The sequence below is a fragment of the Dermacentor albipictus genome, chromosome 1 (assembly GCF_038994185.2).
Source record: "Dermacentor albipictus isolate Rhodes 1998 colony chromosome 1, USDA_Dalb.pri_finalv2, whole genome shotgun sequence".
Lineage (NCBI taxonomy): Eukaryota > Metazoa > Arthropoda > Arachnida > Ixodida > Ixodidae > Dermacentor > Dermacentor albipictus.
This window is the reverse complement of record NC_091821.1, coordinates 398,720,718-398,733,831: the sequence shown is the minus strand read 5'-3', so window position 1 is coordinate 398,733,831 and position 13,114 is coordinate 398,720,718. Positions and strand designations below refer to the sequence as shown.

The following is a 13,114-nucleotide window of genomic DNA, read 5'->3' as shown; positions in this document are numbered from 1 at the left end:
GCAACAGGTTTACCAAAATTATACTCTTGAACAGACATGTTGATATTTACTTACACGGATTTCCTGTTAAACAGTATATACAGGGTTCATCATTGCTGCTATGAAGGACACAAGCATTGTGAAACCCAATGTCCTTGAGTTTTTCGGTGTGAATTCAATGCACTGCCCATGATGCCATCGAAAGGCACACACTTGATGCCGAGGAGAATATTTCTTGAAATGGTGATTGATTGGGTGCCCCGATTTCTTCGCTGATATCACAGCTCTTATTGGCTACATCAGCTCCACTCTGCTTGGTCGTTGCTCTTTCTGCGGACGAGCAGGATTCGGCCTTGCCACTGCTGTTCCCAGGTGTACAAGTGGCAGACACTACATGGCAAGCTTGCCACCTTACCATTTTGCGAGGGCTCTTTATCTTGAACAAATACTTTGGTGCACCTTCAAAAATTGATGGCACAGTGGCCTCAGCAATCCTGGCTATCCTCTTGCCTGCCATTAAAACACGATCAAAAATTTATCCAAACCATGTTTTTAAGATGAGATGCAGAGCAAAGTGCCTTTCACAAACATGATGTGTTCTCTGAAGCAGATGGTCTGCGTGGAATTGCTCGTCTCCATGCCTCGAGTCTTGCCTTGATGTCTATTTATGTGAAAATCGACTGCTTGTCTATGCAGGACTTGTAGCCACTGTTACAGAATGACATGAAACAGTCGTCCATGATTCAGCTGTGCCTAATCACCTGTGCTGGTAAGGCTGTTCACAAAGCATGTGAAATCAATGGCCACGGAAAAATCGGCACTGTACAACAGTGGGGTCAAAATGTGGCGTGCAAAGGCGGTCGACTGTGCGGTCTGTTTCAAGGGGAGTCTTTAGTTGCACTCACTATGTGGCTTGCTGCTTAACCAGAACTCTCCCCACAAAGCAACAACCCCACACCATTCCCTAGCCTACATATTCTTACATTGTGGTTCTGAGAGAGAGTGTACTGGAGGGCTTCGGGTTAACGTTGATCAACTGGTATATCAACTAGTAGGTATACAAGTGTTTTCGCATTCCACAGCCTTTGCAACAATGTGACCTCTCCCCCTGAATTGGGTAACAGTCAACCTGTGACAGAAACAGTTGTCGCCAGTAGCCTATCACAAGAGACATCTGGCAGAGAACTACAAAAGAATCAGAGAACTTCATATTTTTTATCTCACTTAGGATATTCTTGGCTCATATCTGATCCCTTATCCTGAACTGTGTGACATTAAAAAAGGGAACACGGCATAAAATAGACACGATAGGCTCCTCTGTTGTCAACTTCAATGCCTTGCTGTAGAAGTGTCTTTTGTGTCTGTCAACTGTCTCTAGTAAGTGTCTGTCAACTGTCTCTAGTAAATTACATAATGCATTCAGTTCTCACTTTGACAAACCACATTTTGCAACCTACTGGAAAAGAAACTTAACTCGCTCATTTCACATTTTACTCCTTTGTTTTAAGTGTTATTCCCACACTGCGACAATGTCATTTTTTATTTATGGGTGCTGGCATCTTGAGCTGTTACACGAATAATTCCCGAGTTTTAGGTGCAGCACCGTCAAATTAACATGGTCATGAAATGACAAACATGTCCATACAACCATTTTCATGCACATGAGTCAACCGTAGTACCAAACAATTGGTTGTTACAGATACAAAATGGAGGCATTAACAGACCAAGATGGCCGCACTCAAATGCTTACACAAACTACTGCAAAGATCAAAGATCCCATTCTATACAGTTTAAGAACATGAAAAAAAAACGAAGAAAAAAAGCAAACCAACCATCCACATGGGCAGCTGCTCCAATGGCCGCTTGCTTGGGGGCACAAGGCTTCGCAGCTCTATCGGGTGTGGTTCCCACTCAAGTGGTGGGGCAACCTTGTGTATGTGCCAGTACTACATTTATGTTGGGAAGAAACAAAAAAGATGAAAAAAGTTATTGTTCCATCAGGCCAGTATAGTGCGGTACTTTGAAGGTGAAAAATTCAGTGCAAAGCCCAGGGCAACTCACAAAGAAGAGACGAGACAAGCACTGGAGAACAGACGAGACAACAACTGCAGCGCCAGTGCTTGTCTCGTCTCTTTTTTGTGAGTTGTCCTGGGTCTTGCACTGAATTTTTCACGTTCAAAATACCATGTACCAACTAGCCCCAACCGAAGTTCTATTGCAATATAGTGTGGAGATGAAAGAGAGTATGAAAAATAAAAGGAAGAGACGACATGACACAGAGAGACAAAAATGAAACAAGAGCAAAGGATACTACAACATGGCAGTGAGATCGTTAAAAAAAAAAAGGAAACATGCCGTTTCTGACCCCAAATAGACAAATTAATAAAAGACCGCTTTGCAAATGTTATTAAACTAATGGGGCCTGAAGTGTTGTCATGCTTGGTACAAATGACATTTGCATGGAAAATCTAATGCATACAAGTGCCAGGGCCAAGCACTGCACTGCTTTGCACAGACCGAGATGACGATTTTGTAGCGACGACTTCTGCTCAATTCATGGCTGGGTGATCCCGTTCATAATGCATGCGGAGTGTCACTTTGACCACTGACGAAGTACAAAAAGCAATAGCATTGAAAAAGGCCTCGCTACAATATCGTGGCCCAGAGTAGGCATATTTTGCCTCATGCATATGTCAGGCTACGATGAAGCAGGAAAGCACAAGGTGTCAGCACACCTTGACAGGATTCTCTTCACCTATCTTCTTGTAAATGATATTCTTCACATGGACCTTGATCTGGACCTCAGTTTTCACGGGAAGGAGGAACGTTCGGATAAAGCGCAGGTAGGCGCTTGAAAAGGAGCAGCAACGAGGAGGCACAAACTGCTCCAGTCCCAGGGCAAGCAGGCTGGAGCAGAAAAAAAAGGAAAGGACAATGCAATTAAAATTGGCAACGGAAATCATCCCTGCAATCGCTTTCATTTCATATGCACAATGCGCGTGAAATCTCGCAAGTTACACCACTCTGTCAGGGCAGCTGCTGCCTACAGAAAGTGGATGTGGAGTTCCTAGTATGCTGTGTCACATGCTATCTACTGACATTGTGTGAAATAGTGTCCTGACAAAAACTGTCTACTGCATGCATGGCATAAACAATGGCCATTGCAGCATGCATGGCAGTGACTAACTGTATATTTTAAATCCTTGTGACTGGTCTATTCTAACCCTGAAATAAAGCTGGTCTTTGACAATTTGTAGTAGAAATTGTTGTTTTCCCTGATGTACTTGCTTCGACCACTTCAGCCCCTCTGTAATTATTTGGCCCTCAGCATGAAACAAAGTAATAAGCACGTTCCGTTGCAAAGACGATTCAATATTGAAATTCAATTTGGTGCTATGCACCACTGACCAGCACTATTTGATCTGCATACTATTTAAGCCAGTGGCGTAGCCAGAAATTTTGTTCGGGGGGGGCTACGCCACTGGCCCAATACATACATACATATATATATATATATATATATATATATATATATATATATATATATATATATATATATATATAGCCTCCTCCTTAAGAGGAAGCTTTAGCTCGGGTGCTCCTATTTAAGTACATGTAGAAGCGGAATTCGTTTTTCCCTGCAACCACTTCATCAAATTTGAGGAGGTTTTTTGCATTTAAAAGGAATAATTTATTTCTAGTGACTACTGGCTTCGAATTTTTCATTTAGGTGGTCAATTATTTATTAAAAATTGGCCAAAATTGAAAATTTTCAGAAAACGAAACTAGCAAGTTTAAAACACCGTAACTCAACAATGAAAAATGATATCACAATTCTGTGAATTGCATCTAATAGTACATCTACAGCGGAAAAAATAGATAGGGTACACATAAATCTCAAAAAATTTAGTATTGCGGAAATACGGCTTTTGCAGAACCCTTGTACCCAACGCAACCAATTCACGTAAGATACAAATTGACACAGCAAACTTGTCCGCTTTGACTGTTATAATAAATGCCGTTTACAGAACCACAATATCTGTTCTTCATGCATAGCTATTAGCTTGTAAACGTCGTGCTTCTATTTTTTCAAACTTTCGAATTTTCCAAAATATTTTAAAAAAAATTCAGGCCCTAAATCAAAGTTCTGTTTCCAACAGACACTAGGATTCACCTGCAATCAATTTCAATAAAAGCGATTAGCAGGATTATCTCAGAAAAGCGTGTCTGCGTTTTACAAGTATTTGAATAGGCCGCGTCGGATCGGGCCCGAGCTAAAGCTTCCTCTTAAACAATTTAGCGAGGGATCAACTATATGAATAATAACTGCATAATAACTGCATTGTCATTGCCAAAGATGCTGCAAACGAATTCTTGAAAGCTACGCTCTGTAAATACAAGTAAAATATGTATTTTTTCATAAAATATACTCGTATGTGCCAAAAATTGTGCCCAACATAACTGACGTCAATGCTTCCATGTTGTTTGTGTATTTATTAAGTAAAGAAAATATCACACGAACTTTAGAACTATATCAGTTCGAAACCAGGAAAGCAGTGCATACCGCTGATATGAAAAATTAAAAGGCAATGAACTGAACAAGTTGAGGACAAATATGTTAATGAAACTTTGTCATTCAAGAACCGTGCTTACATTCTTGTATATATGCAATGGCCAGTGAAAAATCTCAATGACGCTGTCGTTTGTTCGAATGTATTACGCAGGAGTAGCTGTCCCTTGTCGTGTATCGTGAGTAATTGCACCGAAGTTATAGTCGCGACAGAGAGCACGTATAAAAAGCAGGAGTTCTGCAAGATATATAAGGGCAAGTCAAATGAATGAGCCAACGACGGGCTACTTTATTTAAAAGTAGTCTTCATGAGAATTTAGACATTTGTCTTATTGACTAACGAGTTGCGCGATTCCCGTCTTATAAAACTCCTTGGGTTGCTGCTTCAAAAAGTCTGTATCTGGTTTCCTTGAGCTGTTTTTTCGGTTGCCCCAAAATGTAGAAGTCGCAAGGTGACAGGTCTGAGCTCTATTGCGGATGTTGCAGCGTTTCCCACTTAAACTTTCCCAGTTTTATATTAACCACATAAGCGACGTGGGGACAGGCATTGTCGTGGAACAAGATGACCCTATTCGTCAATTTTCCACGTTGTTCGTTCTTGGTTGCGACACGCTGCCGTTCTGGCGTTTCACAATATCGGAAACAATTGATAGCCTCTCAAGATTTAGCAAATTCTATCAGTAATGGACCCTGTCGATCGAAAAAAAAAAGTCAACAACACCTTTCCAGCGGAAATGACGGCCTTTACGTTCTTTGGGCGTGGTAAATTCGAATGTTTCCACTGTAAGCTTTGCCGTCGTGTTTCAGGCTCGTAGTAGTGGCACCAAGGTTCGTCCCCGATCACAGTTGCAAACAATAAGTCGTCATGCTCATTGTGATACCCGATCAGATGAGTCAAGGCAGCGCGAAACTTCTCCGTCTTCTCGCGATGGATAAAAATCTTGGGGATCCATCGCGCACCAAAGAGCCGATAACCGAGAAGCTCATGAATTATGGCGTGAACCGAACCGTGACTGATGTTCAGACGGTCTGCCAGTTCATCGATGCTTATCCTCCGTTCTTGTTTCAGCAGCTCATGAACCTCTGAAATTGTGTGGGGGTGATTGCACGATGGTTTTGGCCCGGTCTTGGAATGTTTTTGCAACGTCTTTTGAACCGTTTGCTCCAACGCTTCACAGTGGTCAATGAAATGCAGTGTTCAACGTACACGGCAGTCATATGGTGACTAATTTCTGTTTTCGAAACACCTTCAGCTGTCAAAAACTTCGCGACACCGAGCTGTTCAACTTTTGAAGTGTCCATTATGTGACGCAACCATATTCAACCCAGTGTATGAGAGCATTAAAGAACATTTATCTTCACACCTGCGTGTCACTTTTGTAAATGAGACATGCCGTTCTCCTACGCACATGCCTCGCAGATAATGAACCGAACCATTATTGCGCGGTTAGGGTAGGCTCACTTTCATTTGACTCGCCTTCGTACATTAGAAATGCAAAGATACCATGGGATATACAAATGCGAAAATACGGCTTGATAAAGGACAACAAAGTGTCCCTGGAAACAAAGTTCACTGCATGTATACACAAAACCTCGCAACAAGATATTTAAGTATATGTTATAAGTCTCCAATGAGTCTATGTATGTAAGAAGAAGTAACTGTATATAATGCGTCAAACAAGGCAAATAAACATGTTGCAAAATCATAGATTCACAGAATCCTAGATTCCGCCCCCATTCCATCCATTCCCCCCGATGTATTGCGCGCGACGGAAGGCAGCGCGCTTGCTCCCCGCTTTTCTCCTTTGCGCACACAAGACTGAGCCACCATCGTCGGCTCACCCATTCCACCTCCCCTCCTACGCTTTCACTCGCACATACAGCATGCAGCGCGTGATCACGATTTTATCACCCTTGGACTTTATACGAAACGTGAGAGCGATGGCAGGAATGCGCCTGGAGTGTCCATATAATTGCTTTCGCAATAATATAATAAACGTATCCGGCAATTGAAGCGTCCCGTCGCCCATTACTTTCCGCAAAAGAAGTATCAAAATCGAACTTTCACCATGCGACAATTCGCTGCGCCGCAACAATGTAATTTTTTTTTCTGTGAGGCGGAGGCACCGAAATGAAAAAAAAAAACGCATAGGAAAGTATGTTGGACAGAATCTAATGCCTACTTCGGGAACCTAGTGGGGCTACGGAAGGAATACCGAAGAAAACATGAGACGCTTGGTCCACTGAGAACCATACGCATACTGCTCAATATCCTACAGCGGCGAAACAAGACTTTCCGGAAAGGTTCCGCTCAAGGAGTGCGGTGCAATCCTTCGAGTCCCCACAGTGATGGCGGCGAGCGACCATTTTTTTTTCTCGTCTGCTAGCCAGAAAGCGTCCAAAACTCTGTCCGGTGAAAATCCACTCGGCCAGAGCAAACCGAACGCGCACCGAAGTGCACCGCACGGTGGTCGGGGCCATACGAGAAAAACGTATGCGCTCTGGCTGGCTCTGGCAGCCCGCGGGTAGGGTAGCGAAAAAAAAAATTGAAGAGGCTCAATGTGTCCTCGCGAATAAAAGTCAAAGTAAAAAAAAATAAATAAGAACGTAGTTACTTTGGCTGGCTTTAGTGTCTTGACATGAATGTTCTGGCGTAGGTTTAAAAAAATGTTGACATTTTTAATGTGACATGACGGCACAAATGAACCACCCCAACGCTTCGTCTCATTGGACCTCGCTGCCTGCTTTGTCAACTCGTCTGCTAGTGTGTTGATTTGGCTTGTCTCGTTGTATGATCCGATGTAAGACTTTAGAAAAGTCAATAGACCTTTGGCGTCAAATGTTTATAACAACATTAAACCCACAAAGTTCCGCAATTGAAAATCTAAAGCACAACTTTGGAAATGTCAATGCACGTTTCACATCAAGAGCTTATGAGATTTATACCCATAAAGTTTCGCAATTCATATCCATGCGCTCCATAGATTCGGTGGCCTCAGTGCGATGCCGCGGCGAGCCCGCTCACCATCAAAGCGCCCTTGAAACTTTGTGCTTGGATGGGACTGCTTGGCGTTATGTGACTCCCGGTGTATGGGCGTTGCCACGAAATCCAGCCCGAGTTTGCAATCTTCGCGGTTAAATGTCTTTTCGAGCGTCAAAAAGACATTATAGACAAAATCCAGAGTGATTTCCGGCGCCGGGGGTCGCTTTGGTCGGCGGTGCATGGACAGCACGAAAAAATTTCGGGGGGGGCTGAAGCCCCATAAGCCCCCCCCCTGGCTACGCCCCTGATTCAAGCTGAAATTTCACTATACTCATACAACCCTACAATTGAACTATTGCCTTCAAGCACCATTTATGAGAAGCTGTGCATTCAGATGTGCTTTGCCATCTTTGTCTCTCAGGACAACTAACCAATGCTCAGTGAGAGACTAAGACTGACTATATGTAATCTCAGTGCTTTACTGAAATGAAGGTTACTGTGCATAAAACCAGATGAGAGAAAATTACGCAACTGGTCCTCGGAAGGGAAAAAGATGACCTTCTTGAATGGGTCATGCAGTTGACTGTACATTCGGCTTGTAGGCAGCAGGTCAGGATAGATGAACACGGGGCTCTCAAGTAGTATGTCTCGTATGTGGCTTGGCACTATGCATAGAGAAAGAAAAAGATAGTAAATTCTGTTCAAGCTAATCACACTTCTTAGGTCGTGTTTTAAATATTACAGGAATACCGACGAAAATTTTGAAATTCACATATAAAAAATATTCCTGGTGAAATTAATGCAACATAGTACCAAGGGAAGACCAGCAGAAAATTGGTCTTCACCAGATAATTCGAACTTGACCCCAATAGTGACCCCTCTAGCAGCAGCGTCTGTCTCAGCAGAGCTTAGGGCACAGTCAATGCGCTCAAAACACGTAATCTACCACCAAAAACGCATTTTCAGCCTGCCTTAGGAAAAATTTCAAGTAGGAACCATAGCTCATAATGACCGATTACACACACCTTTTTCTTTTTTTTAAGAAAGTGTGCACGAAAATTGCCTACGCAGTGCGCAAACGGATAAAAAATCTAAATTGCTTTTCCGGCATTCATATGCTCTATCGAATAAACACATACATATTCCAGCAAAGTTGACTTTAAAAACCATGTAGCAAAGCTGTTAGGAAATCGGCCGCCATTGTGCAACATGTATTAGACCCTGGCCCATTTTTCCTTTTTCATAAAAAAGTCAGGCGCACATCAGATTCATACTTTGTTAAGCTTTATAGTAATTTCTACATTAGTTTTTTACTTTGGACGCATAGAAAGTTGGCACACATTTGATTCGAGGCTGTGTTAGAATCGGGAAAATGACTGCGAAATGAATCAGCAGTGTGTTTTGGCGTATATATTCTGCATATTGCTTAGTTCGACCTGCCAGATAATTTGATAATTTTGTCGGTATTGCCAGGGTCGAATTAACAGAAGCCCACTGTATATAGAGGTGAATTTAGCTTTCGCAAAGTGAAACTGCTAAGGATACACACATGGGCAAAGGTACCACCAAATCAGCAAAAATAGTGCATGCAAATCCCGATGACTGACCTTGGCCCTTCAATTTGTTTCTACGAAGTGTGCGGGTAGTCATCTTGACAGGTGTTCCCGTGGGGCGGTGGGAAATGTTGTCCACCATCCGGATGGCTTGCGGGAGGTTGCAAGTCATAAACAATGACTGCCTCCCGGGCGGCTCCAACTGCCGCGTCGCAAAGTGTCCCAGCTCTCGCTGCAAACGCATTGCTTGAAATGAGCCCAGCTCGTGGCATCTTTCTCGGCAATAAGAGCTCCTGGGTCAGGTTATTGTTGACTAAACCATACCCCCGTGCTGGCTGTCAGCAGAAGAGCATACTACTTCAAGACCCCCCCATTACCCAAACGAGTGTAATGAAAGTGCACAAGGTAGAGGTAGGTTCACGAAATAAAAAGCTGACACCCCACGAGTGCAGCATGAACCTACAAAGAAAGTCCATGCAGGTTTCTCGAAAAGAAGGCATCTTGAAACTTGCATGATCCGCCATTGTGGCACAGTGACTATAGCAGCCTGCTGCTAAGCTCGTGCTCGTTTCCTCACCATAGTGGCTGAATTCGCATGGGGGTGGAATGTAAAAAACGCATGTGTACTTAAAATTAGGGGCACGACATTTGTACGTCGAAATGAATACGGAGCCCCTCCACTATGGCATCACACAGAGCCTGTGTTGTGTTGCTTTGAGGCATTAAACCCAAGGAGTTTACTTGTTTTCTTTTTTTTAGTAACTTGCAAGAGTTTATTTTTGTAGCTTCATGCTGGTCAAATGAATGTCAGCTTTACCTCTAAAGACCATTCATATTGTGATGCTGCATGATGGAGTCGAAGGAGAGGAGGTTGAAGGACTGGGAAAGTGGTGTTTAGCTACCTGTAACCTTGTCCCTACACTACCTCAGTCATCCTGTAAACAAACCCATTTAATCGATAACAGTTAAAATGGAGCTGCTGGGTAGTCACTCTGGACAACATCTACGCACCCTCCGACAAAGACGGCACTTGGTTGAACTACCACTTACTCCGCACCCAGTTATTGAACCTCCTTTTTTTTTTCGTTTCTGCCGCGCAACATAACAATATCACGCATACATGTATCCATATAAGGTGCATCCATATTGCTCTTACACATACAACCTGCCCATGCAATGACTCTTTGCTACCTAGGTTTGGTGTGAGAAGTGACTTGGCTATTATGAAAGGTCACAATGACTCAATAAACTCACCTTCTATAGCATTTCACCCCCAAACGCAGGGAATGAAAAACCACTAAGCAACAGAGCACTCTTGGATGTATGAAATAGGCACGTTAAGCATGTCCTCAATAATGCAGTACTGAGTTGCGAGGCTATGTAGTAGCAGCGCAACCTAATCATTACTCATGTGATCCACAAGATTCTTTTGCATGCATAAGGCCACATGCGGTTTCTGCACGAGGGAACATAGTACTTTGTCTAAAAGCCTGACAGTGCACGTGGCAATTGCCTTATTAGGACAAAGAGGTCCTACCAAACACGTCAAAGTCCTGCCATTCACATAATGCAGGTCAATCAATGCCCAAGGTGCGATGATGCTGACAGCACTGGATTCCTCCTATGCAGAGTCTGATCCACTTATAATTATACTACATACAATGATACATCACCAACAACAATCAGCTGCTCCAGCACTATCTATCCTTGTAAATGTTTAAGATGCAAAAATGAAGTGCATATGGAGATGTGATCATGGTAGTGCATAACATACAATAATCAAATTACTTTCTTTACAAAAACTATCATTGGGGAACGTCAGGCATAAAATAAGTAAGGGCAAAACTCTGCTAAAGAAAGTACCTCATTCAAATAAGATGTATAATATACAGAACATTATGAGCAATGCATCAGGATCCCTAGCTCAAGGCCAGAGGGGATCCATGCTAGTTATAACATTTACAATGATGAAACATCAAAAGCGATAATAAATCACATATAATACATAACTGAAGGCAGGCTGTTTCTGATATTACCTATCACAAGCCTAAAGAAAGGGCTACATAACTAAAAATTAAAGATATACGAGAAGTGACAAAAGCAGGCAAATGACACAAAGGAAATAATACCCTAAACAGGCACTTATTTGGGGCTGGTATCAATGTAGATAACCTAAGCATATGGTTTGTCAGTGCATGCAACGTTGGAGGACATAGCCCTGTGAAATCACATGAACTTGAATGACACACAACACTATCGCCAAAATCTGCCCGACGCAGAACCAAGGGAAAACATTTTCAGCCTACCAAGCATCAAGCCTACAATTTTACTTATCTGTTTATGAATGCTCATTATAAATGATCAAGGTTTCATTTCTTTTCAATCTTACCTCGACTAACTGGCTGCTTGAATGGTAAGCAATTTATGCAGGGAGGCATAGAAGAAGTATGGAGTTATGTGCAGAAGAGTGTGAAGCATGCCCTCTTCTGTCACTGTGCCTGTTCACTGCTAATCGTATGAGTTACGTTAACAAAACCCTAATATCAGCAAACAAGAAAAAAAAAGGATCTTTTAGAGGCCTGTGCTCAAACAAGACGAATAGGATGTGTTTTGCTTTTGCACCATGTAACACTACTACACTTACCAAAAGCTTTCTGGCCATTTCGAAATTCTTTGCGAGGTGTTCACTGTTGCTGCACAGCAGGCACATCTGCGCCAAAAGCTGGACGTGCTGCAACGTAAAGAGCGTCAAAGTGGTCAACCAAATGGCCACGCAGGTATTGTGGAAAGAACAGTACAACAGATGCACAATAAATTGAACCGAGAAGAAAACTCGGTAACATAAATGCCGCTCACAGTTCTGCTACACTCACAGAAGACTTGCATAGCAGGGAAAACAATCAGAATTCTTACATTTCCAGGCTGCCATTGACACTCTCGTATAAAATAAAGAACAGAAAGAGAGGAATGGATACAGCATGCATGTAGGCTTCCCTACCATCCTCATCTGTTCTTCGAGCTGCTGTATCTGGCGTGGTGTGGGTTGGGCAAGGATTTCGTGTTGAACACTCTCTGTTGCCTCCTGAAATATGTCTGCCTCCGTCTGCTCCGCAAGGCTGGCTGTGTTGGCAGTGGCACCTCCTTTGGCTGGTGATGGCCTGAATTAGTAAATACAGATGAAGTGAGCTGAAATGAGTTGAAGAACATGCAATGGGCAATAAAAGGTTTTGAGCATTATCTTAATTGTGCTGTAACACTGAATTATCTGAGATTGAATGGTTGAATGTCTATGGTACATCGCATTCCAGGAGGACCACTTCTTGGTCTGACTGATGATTGCAACATGCAGCTAGGAAATCAAGTTCTTGCCTCTGCTACTGGTCACAGAGCAAAATAATGCACAATCTAACATCGGAGGGCAAGACAATTCTATTGTCCCATCTTCGATACTTTACGCCCAAGCATGAACTACAACTCCCTCACTGGAGCATGCCACAATCAGCAAGCCTAGGAGTGATCATGTCAACACATCGTCCTGGTGCTAACAGCACTTTTTTTGAGGAGAAGCCTTTAGTCGGGGGCTGCTATCTAAACACACAGCAATGGAGAAATAAATTTTATCAGCAGTCACTGCATGAAATTTGATGTTTGTCGTATTTAAAAGAAAAAGTTGATGAATAGTGACTGTAGGAAACAATTTTTTTATTTAAGCTGCCGATTTTTAAATAAAAATAACTGAAGATTTCAAAATAACAACACTATTAAAGGTACTGACAACTAATTTTCATGGCACCTTCTTCTTCTGCTTCTTCTTCTCTTTATTATTATTTTTTAATACACTAGAATGCTTACCAGTCAGAGTGACTAATCATGAAGTGGTAATGTGGGAGACGTTGTGGAACATTTCTTTATCAGAATCTTTCATCTGCAGTGAGGATGTGATCATTTGCTGGAAGCATGCTGAAAACAGTGACAGCTGAGCTTGGCTGCTATTATATGCTGGCATTGGCGGGAGGCAGAAGACAAGTG

At 42.5% G+C, this 13,114-nt stretch overlaps 1 protein-coding gene across 2 annotated transcripts in view; it reads right to left on the bottom strand.

Moving 5' to 3' along the window:
- mute (muscle wasted) overlaps window positions 1–13,114 on the bottom strand; it is a 52,409-nt gene that overhangs the window by 24,442 nt on the left and 14,853 nt on the right. For both annotated transcript variants that reach the window (XM_065455661.1, XM_065455662.1), the window contains exons 9-14: window positions 12,084–12,243; window positions 11,730–11,816; window positions 9,140–9,317; window positions 8,065–8,197; window positions 2,715–2,886; window positions 1,812–1,925 (exon numbers count right to left, since the gene is read on the bottom strand). In XM_065455661.1, the coding sequence (XP_065311733.1) occupies window positions 1,812–1,925; window positions 2,715–2,886; window positions 8,065–8,197; window positions 9,140–9,317; window positions 11,730–11,816; window positions 12,084–12,243 (844 nt within the window). The remainder of the gene's footprint in view (window positions 1–1,811; window positions 1,926–2,714; window positions 2,887–8,064; window positions 8,198–9,139; window positions 9,318–11,729; window positions 11,817–12,083; window positions 12,244–13,114) is intronic.